Genomic DNA, 17,233 nt, shown 5'->3' with positions numbered 1-17,233 from the left:
CATTCACATTAAATAGGGCACCATCTAAATCCGTTGAGGCGACACCATATGAACTATGGTTTGGCAAGAAACCTAAGCTGTCGTTTCTTAAAGTTTGGGGTTGTGATGCTTATGTGAAAAACCTTCGGCCTGATAAGCTCAAACTCAAATCAGAGAAATGCGTCTTCATAGGATACCCAAAGGAAATTGTTGGGTACACTTTCTATCACAGAACCGAAGGCAAGATATTCATTACTAAGAATGGATCCTTTCTAGAAAAGGAGTTTCTCTCAAAAGAAGTGAGTGGGAGGAAAGTAGAACTTGATGAGGTAGTTGTACCTTCTCTCGAATTGGAAAGTAGTTCATCACAGAAATCAGTTCCAGTGATGCCTACACCAATAAGTGAGGAAGCTGATGATTATCATGAAACTTCAAATCAAGTTACTACCGAACCTCGTAGGTCAACCAGAGTACGGTCTGCACCAGAGTGGTACGGTAATCTTGTTCTGGAAGTCATGTTACTAGACCATGATAAACCTACGAACTATGAGGAAGTGATGATGAGCCCAGATTCCGCGAAATGGCTTGAGGCCATGAAATCTAAGATGGGATCCATGTATGAGAACAAAGTATGGACTTTGGTTGGCTTGCTCGATGATCAGCAAGCCATAGAGAATAAATGGATCTTCAAGAAGAAGAGTGACGTTGACGGTAATGTTACTGTGTACAAAGCTCGACTTGTTGCGAAAGGTTTTCGACAAGTTCAAGGAGTTGACTACGATGAGACCTTCTCACTCGTAGAGATGCTTAAGTCTGTCTGAATCATGTTAGAAATTGCCGCATTTTATGATTATGAAATTTGGCAAATGGATGTCAAAACTGCATTCCTTAATGGATTTCTTAAAGAAGTGTTGTATATGATGCAACCAGAAGGTTTTGTCTATCCTAAAGGTGCTAACAAAGTGTGCAAGCTCCAACGATCCATTTATGGACTAGTGCAAGCCTCTCGGAGTTGGAATATACGCTTTGATAGTGTGATCAAAGCATATGGTTTTATACAGACTTTTGGAGAAGTCTGTATTTACAAGAAAGTGAGTGGGAGCTCTGTAGCATTTCTAATATTATATGTGGATGACATATTGTTGATTTGAAATAATACAGAATTTCTGGATAGCATAAAAGGATACTTGAGTAAGAATTTTTCAATGAAATACCTCGGTGAAGCTGCTTATATATTGCATCAAGATCTATAGAGATAGATCAAGACGCTTAATTGGACTTTCACAAAGCACATAACTTGATAATATTTTGAAGAAGTTCAAAATGGGTCAGTCAAATAAAGGGTTCTTGCCTGTGTTACAAGGTGTGAAGTTGAGTCAGACTCAATGCCCGACCACTGCAGAAGATAGAGAGAAAATGAAAGTCATTCCCTATGCCTCAGCCATAGGTTCTATCATGTATGCAATGATGTGTATCATACATGATGTGTGCCTTGCTATAAGTTTAGCAGGGAGATACCAAAGTAATCCAGGAGTGGATCACTGGACAGCGGTCAAGAACATCCTGAAATACTTGAAAAGGACTAAAGATATGTTTCTCATTTATGGAGGTGACAAAGAGCTTGTCGTAAATGGTTACATCGATGCAAGCTTTGACACTGATCCGGATGACTCTAAGTCGCAAATCGGATACGTATCTATAATACCTAAATAGGTCATCCCCGCTATCCTATTTCTCTTGACATGTAGTCTATCCACATCATCAGCCTTCCACCTCATCATTTTTTGAGTTTTCTCATCATTTTTTCTGTAAGAAATCTCTATTTTTTCCGGTCCCAGCATCAGTTTCTATTTCCTGAAGGTCCCCGTACACATTGCTTCTTCCTTCTCCCCCCAACGCAGGCGCGCCCCCTCTGCTTCCTTCTTTACTTTCCAGTTGCACGCCTCCTCTGCTTCCTTTCTTCTCCACTAAGGAGGGCAACACTCTTTAATCCCCCCTCCCCCCGTAAGGATTCCACATCTCAACCTCTTATCTTCCCTACGGCAGCCTGTCTTCCTCTTCATCTTCTTGAATCTCCATTGCAGCAGAAACAAATGGTTCGTGTAAAAAGCCGGATGGATTTACTCCTGCCTCCACACGCTCAACTAACTGCCGCAATTGGTACCAAAGATCTACTCGAGGGTCGTCAGTTTCGTCCTTCGATAATCATCAACCTTCACGGTGGTCCGAATTTGAAGTCTCCGTTGCCGACGCCCATTGCTTGCTGGTGATGCACGTGTTGGCAGGAACACACCTGCATCCCCGATATTGCCTCCCTTCTCTGTACCAGGTACCCCCTCAACCTCTTCCTCATGATGTCCCATCCAGTTTTTATGAGTCCGGCTCTTAAATCCAGAGATTTAGAATTGTTGTGACTAGAACTGCATCAGCTAACTATCTTGCAAAAATCTTATCTTGACCGATTCAAAGCTCAAAGTATAGGTTGGTGTCTGAGATGCTGCAGATTGGCATGATATGGCTGTCATACTAAATGTTCCTTACAGGTTTCTATGTCATATTGTCGTTCTTTTTCTTCTCTGTCTATGAATTTTAAGTCCTGCTACACTTTCTTTTCACTTAGGTTGGTGTTCAGTAAATCTTGGTATGTAAACTAAAGATGAACATAAATTCAGTAATGTTCGGTTCTCTACAACAAATGGCAAGGTAAGAGTGCATTTTGTTTAGCTTCATTGGACGAATACTTCATAATATTACAGATATGGTGTACCGTCAATTATTAATTTTCACTAATGCCATTTGTTAACTCCCAGATCTACGCACCATGACATCTAGGTAACAAAAGAGCAGGTCCAGGAATAGAGAATACTAAGCAGTGTTTTCTTTCGGAGCAAGAACTATCAATAGTCATGCCAGACTAGCCTATCCCTCCTTTGAATAGTATTCTTCTTTCAATATTGTATTTCTTTTTTTCTTTTTTTAGGATCAGACCAGGTATTTGGCTTGGCAGGCATTTGTGGATATATCAATTTGAGCTGCAACACTGCAAACTGATCTTTCTGTTTATATTTTTTATTTGCAGGGTATTGCATTACAACTAAGACTACTAGCGACCTGAATGTAAGTATCAAACTATTTTACACATGTATAACTACCCATGTCTTTTTATAGTTTGTCAATTCTTGCAGTCTCAGCTCTATTCAACCTGGTAAGCTCATAAGTGTGATGACATTACCCTGTGAAAGTTCTTAAGCCCCATCATAGTAAGTATGATCTGGTAACTAGAGATACGCTTTACAACCTGGCCCGGTTAATTATATCCCCCATTGTATCCACCAATTAGTTATATTTATTTGCCATTATATCTTTGGGCAACACTACAAACAACAATAAATCAGGAAACATTTCAGGACAAGTGGAATAATTCCACTAAGAAAAATATACAACAAAGGACTGCGATCCATGTTTTACTACTAAATAAATATATTCCATGTATTGGCAGCAGTAGCTGGACATTCAAAAAGATGTGATTACTATGGTTGTGTTATTTGGCAACAATGGACTATGATTGTACTAAAGTATGTTGTCTTACCATTTCACTTTGTCTACAGTTTGTTTTAAATCCTTTTGTATCTTTGACTTTGTTTATTAGCGAGAATGCAGTACTATGGTGTGCGATGCCGACAACTTATTAGCAGTTCTTGCTTTCCGATATGATCTTAAAGATTATCTCTGAACGATTGTGCAATTTGTTTTCAAATCCTAGATCTCTATATGTGATGTCAAATGGCTTATTACTAAAAAAATAATGTAACAGTTGCTTGGATGCGTTATGTTTACCTTTGGAGGCAATGACATTATGTGTTGTGATTTGAAGTTTTTGCATTTCCAAGGTCACACTATGATGTCTTAATCTTTTACCTTCATAATTATTATTACTGAGAAAATATATGGAACCTTATTTCTCCTTACCACTTCATCAGTTCAACCATGGATGGATAGCTAGTACAGATGGACAACATAAGCAGCAAGTACTGAATATTGGTTCGCTCTCTATTTTTCATATCACTTTTTTGCCTTACTCCATCTATTTTAATTAATAACGTAAACATCTTATCCAGGATGCCACCTAATTCTTCGAACAATAATCAGTCATGTTCTTTATTGTTTTACTAAGGGAAGCTCGCAACAAATACACATATGCAATTTCAAAAGTAAAGAACGCAAAAGAATTGTATTTATAGCTTTCAAATGTGACCAATAAATTTGAACAATAGATTTCTGAAAATAAAGGTCACCTATGTTTCATATCATTGAATTAAATGGTTTTATTATTTGATACGTGAATGTTATCTGAAAATCTACAACAAATTCCCGCAGCAACGCGCGGGGAATTGTCTAGTTTATATTGAATGGTGGAGCTGACAGTTGGTGCAGTTCCAAGAAGAGCGTTGTGGCGGGATCTATATGTGAAGCGGAGTACAGAGCTGCTTTGAAAGTAGCAAATGAAGAAATCTGGATGAAGGAGTTCATATCCGATCTAGGTGTAATACCTAGTGCATCGGGTCCAATGAAAATCTTTTGTGACAATACTGGAGCAATTGCTTTAGCGAAGGAATCCAAATTTCACAAGAGAACCAAACACATCAAGAGACGCTTCAATTCCATTCGCGATCAAGTCAAGGAGGGAGACATAGAGATTTGCAAAATACATACGGATTTGAATGTTGCAGACCCGTTGACTAAGCCTCTTCCATGAGCAAAACATGATCAGCACCAAGACTCCATGGGTGTTAGAATCATTACAATGTAATCTAGATTATTGACTCTAGTGTCGATTCGGATTCGAAATGAACACCCCAGCAAAATCAGATTGGAGATGAAACAAACCACTTATAACCATGCATGCACGCTTCACCAAAATCTCGCAGGAAAGAAAAGCAGATTTCTCATCTTATGCCGCGAGAGATGTCTTAGAATTGACCACATGCAGACGTGGTATGATTGTGTCAACAATGAGGCCACCGTCGACGAGGGTCAGAAAGAGAATAAGTGGCAACACAGATAGGACGTCATGTGTTGAAATAAAGGATTCGGACCTATTGATATTTTGAATCATCATTATTGGGTTAGGAATGTGTATTCTGGAAAGTATCATAAACTGAATGAATTGAAAGAGAGTATTACTTTTTTTAAATCAATGAGAGTATTACTTTTGCACACCACAATGGTTAATCTCTATATATTTTTTGACATGACCGCAATGATTAATTTCATCATAATCTTCAAAGGACGGGTGGTGCTGATCCGACTATCGGAGAAGATCAAACGAACAAAGCGATAAGAGCAAAACAGAGCGACCAACCGCTTTAAACAAAAATCTTGTAGAAACGTCAAACATTTTTCCTTTTTTTAGAACAAAACGTCAAACATATATAAGCACGTCTCTCATCTCTCCACAAGACAAACCACCTCCAGCCTCCTCCTTCCCTCCATATCACCGACCTAACTGGCTTGCTTGCAGGTAATTCACCAGGAGCTAGCTAGATTACATATATAACATGGTGAAGTCCCGGGCGGCGGCTGTGCAGGAGCTCCGGGAGAGGTTCGCGGCGGGGCAGACGAGGCCGGCGGAGTGGCGGGCGGCGCAGCTGCGAGGGGTTCTGCGGATGGCCACGGAGATGGAGGCGGAGATATGCGACGCCCTCCACGCCGACCTCGGCAAGCCCAAGACCGAAGCACACGTCCACGAGGTACGTCAAGCAGCATCCACGCGTCCTAATTTCTCCGCTACGATTACGATCGATCATATTCATACGTTGGATTAGTTTGTTATAAGATCTTCGCGGGTTCCTTCTTCTGTTTTTTTTTTTTTGAGATTCCTTGCTAGGTACTTTCTCCATTCCGAATTACTTGTATCTAGATTTATTTTAGTTCTAGATACATCCATTTCGACGACAAGTAATTTAGAACGGAGGGAAGAGCATTAATTGGGTCGACTAGATTGGTAAACTGATCTGAAATTTCTGGCTTCTTAAAGTCCCTGTCTGTTCTATTTGCATGTTCGATTCACAACTCGCTTCGTCATACAGTACTACTATAATTTCACAGCCCTGTTTTTCTTTCTTTAAATTCAATCGGATGGTGTCATGTAACTATGGCACCAACTAAAATGGAAGAAAATCAATCATACATGCACAGTGTATACACGTAAGCCCAATTATTTAAGCATCTGCCCACAGATCGAAATCAAATTCCGCAAAACTTCGTTTCTCTCGGATCACCTGAAACTAAATACCACACGCAAAAAACGGTCTGTCAAGTTCATGTGTTATCAACTCCAAAAAGAAAGTTCACGTATTATTTGAGCTTTTTGGTTTATTTATCTATTTCGCACTGGGCTTACTCTCGTAGCTGGTCACATGCTTACTCACAGGTTATTTGTTCTCTTGTCAATTGTGAATTTTGATGAGGCAGCTATCTCTGATCAAGTCGTCGTGCTTGTTTGCCTTGAAGAATCTCAAGAAATGGATGAAACCCCAGAAGGTATATCATTGTCGATTCACTAGTACCTTGATATGATGTGAGATGTCGATAGCTTAATCAACAGTTTCTCTACAGCTATCAAGCCTACACTGTACACAAACCTATTGATAGAAAACCAATCATGCTCTTGTACCCGCAGCAGCTAACCACTTGCAGATTTATATCACACAATGTCCATTATCTTATTAAGCATTGATCGAATAGGGACGTACCCTTGATTCAGGTTCCTGCAAAGCTCATGAATTTCCCCTCGACGGCGAGGATTACGCCAGAGCCCCTCGGCCTCGTGCTCGTCATCTCCGCCTGGAACTACCCTCTCTGTAAGTTCATTATGCATGGAACCCTAAGTTGACAGAAAAAATTGTTTAGCGATAAATTAAAATGCCATTCAACAAGCTTTCACGCGTGCGCTACTAATTTCATTGTGTATAGGAGGCATCAAATTAAATTTAAAATGAAACTGGATCATACTGATTAAAGGGAATATAAACAGAGGAAGATCATCAACTAAAAAGTTGCCCAAAAACTGGGAACAGCCACTAGCTGGTGCATGCATGCAACATGTGTGCATGAGCCATGAGATGTAAGTACTATAAGAATGGGAATGATCTGCTCAGCCACACATGCTCATGCGGCTGGCATGTACTCTTTTTTTTTCTTTTTTTCTTTTGCGGGTAAATGCGCCTGGCATATAACTGTGGTTGGTGTGCACGTAATGAAGTGCCACGTAGGCATCCCCACTACTTCACTGTTGCAGAACGGAGGGTGGTGTACATGATTGCCGTCCTGCGGGTTTGGGTTTCGTTCCGTCGCTGTCGGCATTTATACTTTGGTATCTTTCAGCTCTTCTACAAATCACTTCCATCTTCCTGCGCTGCCAGAATAGTGCATCTCGCTGAGATGGCTCAGTTTCAGATAGTTTGTTGGTTGACGGCCACAAAGCCATCAATGAAATGTAGCTTCATTTATTTTCTTCTGTGTCATGTATCTTTCGTGCATTACGCCTGTCTGGTACCGTGCGTCTTTCATGCACTGTATATCTGTTTCTTTTTCATTTTTATTCTTTTAGAGATATCTGGACAACTCTTTAACCAACAACATAATCATCATTTACGAGTGCCTATTTTTTACACATGATAAAATGCACAACTGGATTAGTAGTACTCCCTCCGTCTAGGTGTATAAGAGGGTGCTTGGATACGTTTTAGTCTCATGACTAAAAATAGTAGGACTAAAACTTGCTAGCCTCACTCATGCTTGGATCCAAATACTAAAAAGACTAAAATCAAGTTAATGAGCATTTATTATCCTTCAAATCCTTCAATCCAGAACTCGCATGTGTTAAAGGAGGGGAGTTAAATGAAAAGAGAGAGGACTAATCCACATTTTAGTAGGGGTACCCCTGACTAGAACATTTTAGTCTCAAGACTAGCTTTAGCCCCTCTTTAGTTTTAGCCTTTTAAAGAGACTATTTTTTGTTAGACTAAAATAAGTCCCTTGAATCCAAACACCCTCTAAGTCATCATGTTTGATAGTCTTAAGTTATTGAAAGCATGCATAGCCCACATTTTTTATTGGTTGATATGTCACTAAACAAGAAACGAGGAGCGAGTTAATGTACCGTGCCTAAGTGTTTTGGGATTATTTGGTTTTCGTAAGGTGACTAACACACCTAGACGGAGGGAGTACTCCCTTCGTATCAGTGCATAAGTCATCTTACGTTGTGCACTATTATCAAGGTGGAGGGAAAAACAAGAGAACTTAAAGTTCATTTGCTAATTAATAACACTGCATGTAATAAACTGGCCACTTCATGCCGTGTTAGGTAGTCTCAAGTCATTAAAAACATACATGCGTCACGTCTCTTATTGGCTGATTCCTTTATTCATGTCAATCAAGAAATAAAAAACGAGGTGAGAATTAATAAACCGCGTCTAAGTGTTTTGAGATTATTTGGTTTTTGTAACATGACTTATGCACTGGTACTAGAAAGTACAACTAACCACGCATCGTTTTTGATGTGCATGTCACTTTTCAACACATTTAAACACTTATACCCCTTCAAAAGAATATTGCCATATTTTGACCCCCCCCGCTAACAGTAACTCTAGCAGATTCGAATGGCCATCGGTCGCGCTCTATATGGATAAAGAGGCTGCGACCATTGTGCGCAAACACAGATTAAATTAGAAAGCATGTGTAAGAAAAATAACTTAACAGAAACTATATTAGTTATCAAAATGTGTCGTTTTACATACAATTAGCGACTTCAAATTTCACTTTACGACATTTTAAAAATAAGCAATGTCTCTATTTCAGCCATATTGCTACCTAGTACTGCCATGCAAAATGTCACGTTTATACACTTTGAACCATAAGCAACGTCTCCTTCACCCGGATGATGGGGACATTTGTCTATTTAGAAGTTTATGTCTTCATAAATCTGAGTCACGTTATACTTTTGGATTAACATCCAACCATCTTATGAAGAGAAAGGTGCATTACCGTTTTATTAAAATTGTATGTTTACTAGCAAAAAGGCCCGTGTGTTGCAATGGGAGAAAAATATTTTTCTCATATCTCTAGCTGAGTTAGTTGGACAAACTGTGTGTGGCCGGTTGACGGGTTATGAGATCGAACCCTGCCATCGGCTATTTTTTTTGTTTGCCAGCTCTCCGGACATGGACCACAGTGTTCCGTCAGGTGGGCTTCCTCCATTGGGCCAAAACAGGTGGCATGTAACGAAACCAAATAGCGTACGTGAAATTAATTAAAGTGGATCAAACAAAACGGGACGAAACCAAAAATATCACCTCCCTGTAATAATAGGTATAGATATAGATATAGATATAGATTTCAAAACAAGAAGTTTACTACTAGTAATAATCCTATGACACTAGATGATAAAGTGATTTACCAGTTGCAGCTGGACATATAAGAAAATTGGCTCGAGATCCAGCTGTAATAATTAATTTTTGTTGCGGAGAAGCTCAAGTGATATTTTTATCTTCTTGCTCTTCATACTGTGTCTGATTTCAAATGGGGAAAACCATGAAATTCATGCGTTCCCAACGACATGTCTACCGATCATCTCAGTGCTGTCCCTGGACCCGGTCATCGGTGCGATCGCCGCCGGCAACGCCGTTGCGCTGAAGCCGTCTGAGGGGGCACCAGCCATGTCGTCGCTGCTGGCTGAGCTGCTGCCGCGGTTCGTCGACGGCACTTGCATCAAGGTCATCGAGGGCGGCGTCAAGGAGACCACCGCGCTCCTAAACCACAAGTGGGACAAAATCTTCTACACAGGTCAGTGCCAATCTCCATGTCAGTTCTTGTCGACGGCCGTCGATGAAGCTCGAAAACTTCTTCTCGCCTGCATCCAACCAACGGCATGTTGCGATGAAAAATTGCAGGCAACAGCAGAGTCGGACGCGTCGTGATGGCCGCAGCGGCGAAGCATCTGACGCCGGTCGTCTTGGAGCTCGGCGGCAAATGCCCGGTGGTTGTCGATTCAAACGTCGATCTCCACGTAAAATCAATCTTCCCCAGTCCGAATGATCATTGCCAAAATCCCACGGAGAAAAAAAAGCTCGCCTTCTCTTAGATGTTCCCTTTTTTTTCTAACTCATGTTTCTTAATTATTATTTTCCTACAAAGATTGCTGCCAAGAGGATCGCTGCTGGCAAGTGGGGTTGCAACAATGGCCAGGCCTGCATTGCTCCTGATTTCATCATAACCACACAGGCTTTTGCCCCAAAGCTGGTACGCAAATATATGTTTGTTTGCACAGTTCTAACCCTCTCTTTTTTACGAGGGTGATGAATCCTAACTTTTCGTTGAACATAACTTGGAAGCTCGAGTCTTTAAAGAAAGTTTTGGAGAAGTTCTACGGGAAGGATCCACTGCTATCAGCGGACTCGTCCCGCGTCGTGAATGCCAGCCATTTTGGCAGGCTCAAGGGCTTGATGGACGAAGAGATGGTCTCCGACAAGATCGTGTTCGGCGGTCACAGGGATGAACAGCAGCTGTGAGTGGATTCCATCTTCACATTACCAACTCTAGCAAATTACCATCATGCGCATAATGCGTTTGGTTGATCTGCTCACATATTGTTTCTGTTGTTTCTTCATCGTACCACAGGAAGATCGCCCCTACAATATTCCTAGATGTCCCTCTCGATTCCGCCATCATGAAGGAGGAAATATTCGGGCCCTTGCTTCCGATCATCACGGTCAGAGCCAACTCTCTCAGATTCAGAGAATATTACTTCATTTTTTACCCATAAGATTCCCCTCAAAAAAAGCACAGGAGATTACTGGTGGTACATGATGTGCATCTGAGTCGAATGTTCTCTTTTTCTTTCAGGTTGACAAGATCCATGAAAGCTTTGGTCTCATCAACTCAATGGCTAAGCCACTTGCAGCTTACCTCTTCACCAGGGACAGTGAGCTCCAGAACCAGTTCGAGGGGGCCATTTCTGCAGGAGGAATGCTCTTCAACGACACCAGCATACATGTAATCAGCACAAGGCCCTGTCTGGAACATGCGAATTTTACAGGGAACTAAAGTGAGAATGCTGACATTGTTCTGCGATGTTGCAGCTCACAAACCCATACCTGCCATTTGGAGGAGTTGGGGAGAGCGGCACAGGCTCCTACCATGGGAAGTTCAGCTTTGATGCTTTCAGCCACAGGAAGGCAGTCATGAACCGAGGCTTCGCCGGGGAGGCCAGGGCTAGGTACCCGCCCTACTCGGCACCAAGGCTCAAGATCCTCAAAGGAGTGCTTGAAGGCAAGCTGGGAGACATGATTCAGGCTATCCTGGGGTTCCCAAGAGGGAAATGAGCTCACCTCTTCAGGATGGCTGGTATGTTGTATGATCAAACATCAAACAAAAAGATAAATAAAATATCCCATAGTGTGCTTGCTAGGTACCGTTCTGTTCCAGACATATCGCAAAGGGGCAACAGCCTGATAGTATTGTTTTATATTTGATCACCTTGAAGTGTCATACAACATGTAAGTATCATAAATGTTCGGTCCGGGAACTGTCCAATGCTGCTTTTATTTCTGGTAATGGAGCACACAACTCAAAATACTGCTTCGGTGGATCCGAATTTGTTACACCTCGAAAATAGTTGCAAGAAACAGAGCCTTGTCATCTTCACTCACCAAAATGCAGTTCATCAGCAGCAAGTATCGGCTAGTCTAGTGATACACCCTGCAACATTTCAATGAGTCAGCACGACCTTACAATATGGTTAATTATGTCCTGGTTCTCATAAATGGTTCTCTTAATCACATCTACCTTAGGAGGGTCAAACTTAGACCCCAGATTGCTCAATTTAGCATGAGCTTCAGCGTAGTCTTCAAAAAATGTATCCTGATCCTCAGCATACTTTTCAGCATAAATCTGCAACCATGATAGCACACAAAATTATGTTCAAAGAATCAGCTACAGATGTTTTGCAATGGGAGAATCATCACTAACCTTGAATGATGAATCCTCAAAGAGCACAGCATCAGTAGGCAGAACTAGGAGGTCCTCGTCTCGTCGTTCTTTGACATCCTAAATTTTATGTGTTATATAACTGTAAGATAATAATGATTGCAGGTATTACTCTATAGCATATTGCAAATTAGGAATCTCACCTTGAAATAGCTGTTATCAAACTTGAGCCACTGTGATGTCCAAGATTGCCCCCCAGGTGCACCAGGTCCATTTTTCTGGCAAGTCAAGCATAACAACCAATCAGGCTAACAATATGATATAAGGTTCACAACATTCTTCATTCAGAACATAATGATGCTGTACATGCTGGCACCAAGAAGAACAGCTTTGTAGGAACATATAAGCTCTGTGATAGAAAAGTTAATGACGGTGATAAGAATATAGCTCATTTTTTGTAGTTCATTCAAAAAATCACAATTGAATTGATATGGCTAAATGACACTTTCAGTGTAGAAGAATAACTTTCGGTCTTGTTAGCACCCAGCAAAGTAGCGATCTGACATTGTCATTTTGTAGGATGCGCATACGCAAGGAACTAATACGAGTGTTGGCGATGTTTTATTGAATAATCTATTAAATATTTCATATAAAATTTTACTGTTTTGCGGTTTCTAAGTTGCCTGGGCTGTTACTATATATCTAAATCTATTTCGTAATGGACGGAAATAGTTACCCTACATGATTGGATTTATAGTTATTACTTCTATTACTGTGTAGCAGCGCATGGGTCATTCAGCTAGTACCATGAATATGTTTCAATAGATAAGGCATCTTTAAATTGGAAACAATGAGCTCTGGCTGTAATTTACGCACAGTGTATTTTGTTTCAGGTTTACCCCAGCCGCTGCGCTCTGGTCTTGATCGTCCAAGTGTGTGTGCTCCTGACAATGCAACAATTTCCTACAGATCACAAAAAAGATAAGACAAGCAACTCCAGAAGTATACTGTATTGAAGAGTTAAAAGTAACACAGCAGTATCCGAGTACCTTGTCATTCAGGCCCATTCTGTAGAATACTTCTCGCAAATGTTCAGCAGGTGAAGACGGACCAGCAGCTGAAAGGGTGGCAAAAAATATATGATACCATTAGCATGGATCAAAAAGATACAAGTTTAGTTCATATTTTGGTTTCTAAATGTCAACCTAAATTACATCACAGAGGAAACATGAATTAGCACTGGTAGAACTGAAAAACCAAACATGAGAAAATGTTGCGTTACTTGAGAAGGGAACTGGCTGTAAAAGAAAAGTTGCTTTATTACAAAAGACAGCACGGTCATGATTCAATCTTGCAAAGGCGATGCAACTTTTCACTATCATGCTACAGCACGGTCATAATTTGATTTTGCACAGTGTGATGCAACTTTGGAGATAATAAAAGGAACTTAACAGTCTCTTATTGGGATGACAAAGGGATATTGTAAGAAAACAAAATCATGATTGTTGAAAACTTGAAAGGCCCTACCATTAGAAGTTAGTGGTGTGGAATCAATATGCTGGTTAGAGCATCTTCAACCAGACCCCCCCCCCCCCCCAGAGAGAGAGAGGGAGGGAGGGAGAGAGAGAGAGAGAGAGAGAGAGAGAGAGAGAGAGAGAGAGACCCAAATTGTCCCTATATGTCAGGTTGTCCAGCACCCTGGGCAGCCCTCCACGTCGGATCCGGCCCACCCCCACCAATCATATTCATGTGTCTGGACAATTTAAGTGGACACAGCTGCGAGCACACACAAATTAAGGGCGTGGAGCAGACACTGTCCGGACGTGTCCGTGCAAAATTAGGGGATCAAATTAACCCAGACCGGCCGGAGATGCTATTACTGAAGTTAATATGGTGCATCCAAGTACATTTTGGAGATAAAATAAATATACATTTAAATACAGGTGATATCCTAAGGAGGCATGTCGGCCTGAAGCAGATAATGGCCAGAGATAACTCTGTCGCATTGCATGTGGTAGCCCATAAATCAATATTCAACAGTGTGGAGAAACAAAATCAAGCGTTCAGTTAATATTTTAATGAATGCATGTTTTAGTTAAACACAGCAGATAACCAAGCATTCAAATACATGTGATATCCTCAGGAGGCATGTTTGCGTGAAGCAGAGTACGTCCATGAGACAGTTCTGTCCTTTGCATGTGGTAGCTCTTAAGTTTATGTCAAACAGGTAGATAAATAGAATCAAAAACTGAGTTAATTTTCAATACGTGTTTTAGTTAAATATACCCCCCTTCGCAAGAATTATGAAGTTCGACTGTATACTCTACCACTCTCATGAAAGTTCAGTTATACTACTAATATATTAAGAACCTAGAATAGACAAGTAGCACGTGCAAACACACGTAAGAGCTTCATTTGGTTTGTTAAAGTTTTGATGATTTGATCCGTAAACTGAAATATCTGCAGCAATCAACGGATAACCATTCAAGTTTACCAGATAATCGTTTATTGCTCCCATCACTGAGAAATTGTTGCTACATGCTGTAGAGATCTATATCATGCAAAACTAAAGGTGCAGTATAATATTCAAGCTCTAGACAAAGACGGTAAGATCAGAAATAAGTTAAATCGACATACATAGTAAGCTGGGCCATGGATACTAATTACTAACCAGGGAGTCTCCCCTCTGGTGGGCATTGTTCAGGGGCAGAAACATCAACCCTTCCATAGATCATGGGGATTTTGGGGCCACCAGCTTCCTGAAAAATGACAAAATCAAATCAGTCGCATCATTGCTAATCTAAGAGTACTTTTTTGGAATGATCATCATTGATAGGTTGAAGCGCCACAAAGTACCTCAACGGCTGTAGCACTGGCAAGCTGAAACAGATCCGCATAAGTAACACCTGCATATTTGTCCTTGATGGCTTGAATAAGTTTCAAAGCATTCACAAGACCTGCAGTAGAACTAGTTTTAAAAAGAGCCCTCGTTGTATGAAACAAAAGAGAACCTGTGGAGGAGAAGCGCTACCAGCATTAGCCGAATGCTTTAACTCAATTTCAAACCTCAAGCTACCATTAGCTCCACCACACTTGGGCCACTCATTAATGTTCTTGTCATAAGTACCAGCGTCATGCCAACCCAAGCGAACCTGAAACCAGAAGCGGTTCAGCAGACATGTCACCAAGAGGCATTTGTAGGCTGCATCAGCTAATGTTGGGCCAAGCAGATGCAAAACCAGGAACTGTGCAGTGTGCAAATTTTAAAACTTGCGTGTGTGACAGGTTGCAGACAGGTGCATTTACAGCACTCATCACAACATAATAAAGCAGTGTCAGTCCCTAGACTACATAAGGATCACGTATGTTAAATTCAGAATTTCTTGGCTGCCCAGAAGATAATCTAAAGCCCAACACGGGCATTCCTCTGTTCGAAATTGAAAACTCGGTATCCAAGGTCGTGTATACGATACCAGGATGGGATGGCAGGACTTCTCCTTCAGCAGCTGCTTGACGTCCTCCCGCGCGCCCCTCAGCTCGGCCACCGCGTCCCCCGCCGCCGCCGAGCTCGCCTGACGCCGACCGAGCTCCTTCGAGGAGGGAAGTCAGACAAGGGGCCACCATGAAATCAGGAACCGACACGTCGGCGCTGAGTAATGGACGAGGGCGGGAGCTGTGCGTATACCTGCGATACGAGGAGGCCGCGCAGAGGGTGGAGGGGAGACCCACCAGAGATCCCGCGGCGGAGGAGGTGGTGAACGGCCATGTCGGCTTCGGCGGCGGGGAGAGGAGGGTTTAGGGGTGATTCCTTCGTCCGCGTGTTTGGGGAAAAATGGACAGCGAGAAATATATTTCCTGCACGTTCTCTCTCGTTTTGATGTCTCCTCCATAGCACATAGCCACAAACTCCAACACGTCTCTCGGAGAAGAAGAAAAAAAGAGCGAACTGAGTATAAGAGCATCTTCAATATTTTTTTTTGCAGGTATATACTTGTATTACTCAACCATACAATCCACCTTACAAAGATCAACGATTTCTGGGGGGCCGGAGCCCAGCTAGACTACAGTTCTATGTTCCCTACTAGCAAATTTAACTAAGAAATCGCTAACAAGATTTTGACTACGCTTGACATGAGCAATACAAGTCATACGAAGAGATCGCAAGTGTTTAATCTCCGCCACCAAAGAAGCATAGACAGACCGGTCTGTTTCTCTTCCATTCACCATGTTTACCGCTGAAAGTGAGTCCATCTCCAACCATATAAGTAGATCCGTCCTTTGGATAGCAAGTGAAAGCCCCTCCATACAAGCACACAATTCAGCTTCGAGCGCGTCACGGCATCTGAATAATTCTCTACAGGAAGAGTAGATAATATTTCCCAGAGTATCCCTCAGTACCATACCTGCACCTACTGTTCCTTCCTCCGTCCATGAACCATCCGTGTTCAGCTTTGTCACATCCCGCCAGTGGTACCGGCCATTTAACAGCAGCAGGTACACTTTCTCAATTTATGTGCTTCATTGGTTTTAGTCTCATAGAAAATCACTTCTTTATCTTGAAGGATGGTACAGTTTGAATTGTACACTGAAATCAGTGAGTCAAGATACTCACAAAGAAACCTACGGGAAGCCAACATTGGAGCTGGATCTTTATTATGCACCACTTCATTCCGGTTGTGCCAACACCTCCATAAAGTAAGCATTACTTTTGCACGTTCAATATCTGCAAGTGGATAAAGGGCATCCAACAGCCATTCTACTCCTGTATGGGTGAACTCCTTCAGCTTTGGCAAATGCCAGATTTTAGACATGCAGTCCCATAACTGTACCACAAGAGGGCACCTACACAGGGCGTGGAAGCTGTCTTCCGGCTCCCTGTCACGGACCGGGCAAACATCCGACTCCTCCAGCCCTATCTTATTCTTTTTTTCCAAGTCGGTAAGGAGTTAACAGCAACACTCCATGCAAAGTTCTTCATAGTAGGTGGTACAAAGCTGCCCCAGATCATCTTCCAGCACGCCCGACGGCCATCAGGGGCATGGCTGGATGCTTGTGAAGTACCTCTACACATTTCCTCAAACGCCATATTGTATGCCGACTTTACCGAGAAACCTCCCATTCTGCCTGGTCCCCAAGCCAGTACATCTTCCCCTGCCTCGGCGAAGCTCGCAGTTTCAGAATTTCCACAGAATTTCCACAACATCACATGGAAGAAAGATAGATTCTACCAAGTTAGTATTCCAAGAACCATTACTGTTCAGGAGCT

The 17,233-nt window shown here is 41.8% G+C and overlaps 2 protein-coding genes across 3 annotated transcripts; one reads left to right on the top strand and one right to left on the bottom strand.

Annotated features, from left to right (window-relative positions):
- The first annotated feature begins 5,422 nt into the window (after positions 1-5,422).
- Positions 5,423-13,095, top strand: LOC125508521 (aldehyde dehydrogenase family 3 member H1). The gene is made up of 11 exons (XM_048673246.2): positions 5,423-5,729; positions 6,454-6,522; positions 6,746-6,842; positions 9,619-9,825; positions 9,933-10,048; positions 10,177-10,281; positions 10,374-10,546; positions 10,660-10,750; positions 10,885-11,034; positions 11,121-11,385; positions 12,861-13,095. Exons 1-10 carry the CDS (start codon positions 5,538-5,540, stop codon positions 11,361-11,363), a joined length of 1,443 nt encoding a protein of 480 aa, XP_048529203.2. The 5' UTR covers positions 5,423-5,537; the 3' UTR covers positions 11,364-11,385; positions 12,861-13,095.
- Positions 11,470-15,877, bottom strand: LOC125508522 (putative L-ascorbate peroxidase 6, chloroplastic/mitochondrial). 2 transcript variants are annotated; one of them, XM_048673247.2, is made up of 11 exons: positions 15,653-15,877; positions 15,441-15,557; positions 14,999-15,119; positions 14,824-14,924; positions 14,639-14,726; positions 13,017-13,084; positions 12,844-12,930; positions 12,171-12,245; positions 12,010-12,087; positions 11,827-11,931; positions 11,470-11,739 (listed from the first exon to the last, which is right to left on the bottom strand). In XM_048673247.2, exons 1-11 carry the CDS (start codon positions 15,731-15,733, stop codon positions 11,722-11,724), a joined length of 939 nt encoding a protein of 312 aa, XP_048529204.1. In that variant the 5' UTR covers positions 15,734-15,877; the 3' UTR covers positions 11,470-11,721. The 2 variants fall into 2 exon arrangements, with proteins under 2 accessions (XP_048529204.1, XP_048529205.1); XM_048673248.2 differs by having other exon boundaries at positions 15,441-15,539; positions 15,653-15,834.
- Between the last annotated feature and the right edge of the window lie 1,356 nt (positions 15,878-17,233).

The sequence above is a fragment of the Triticum urartu genome, chromosome 5A, assembly GCF_056163025.1.
Source record: "Triticum urartu cultivar PI428250 chromosome 5A, HENAU_Tu73, whole genome shotgun sequence".
Classification (NCBI taxonomy): domain Eukaryota; kingdom Viridiplantae; phylum Streptophyta; class Magnoliopsida; order Poales; family Poaceae; genus Triticum; species Triticum urartu.
This window is presented reverse-complemented; position numbering and strand designations above follow the sequence as displayed.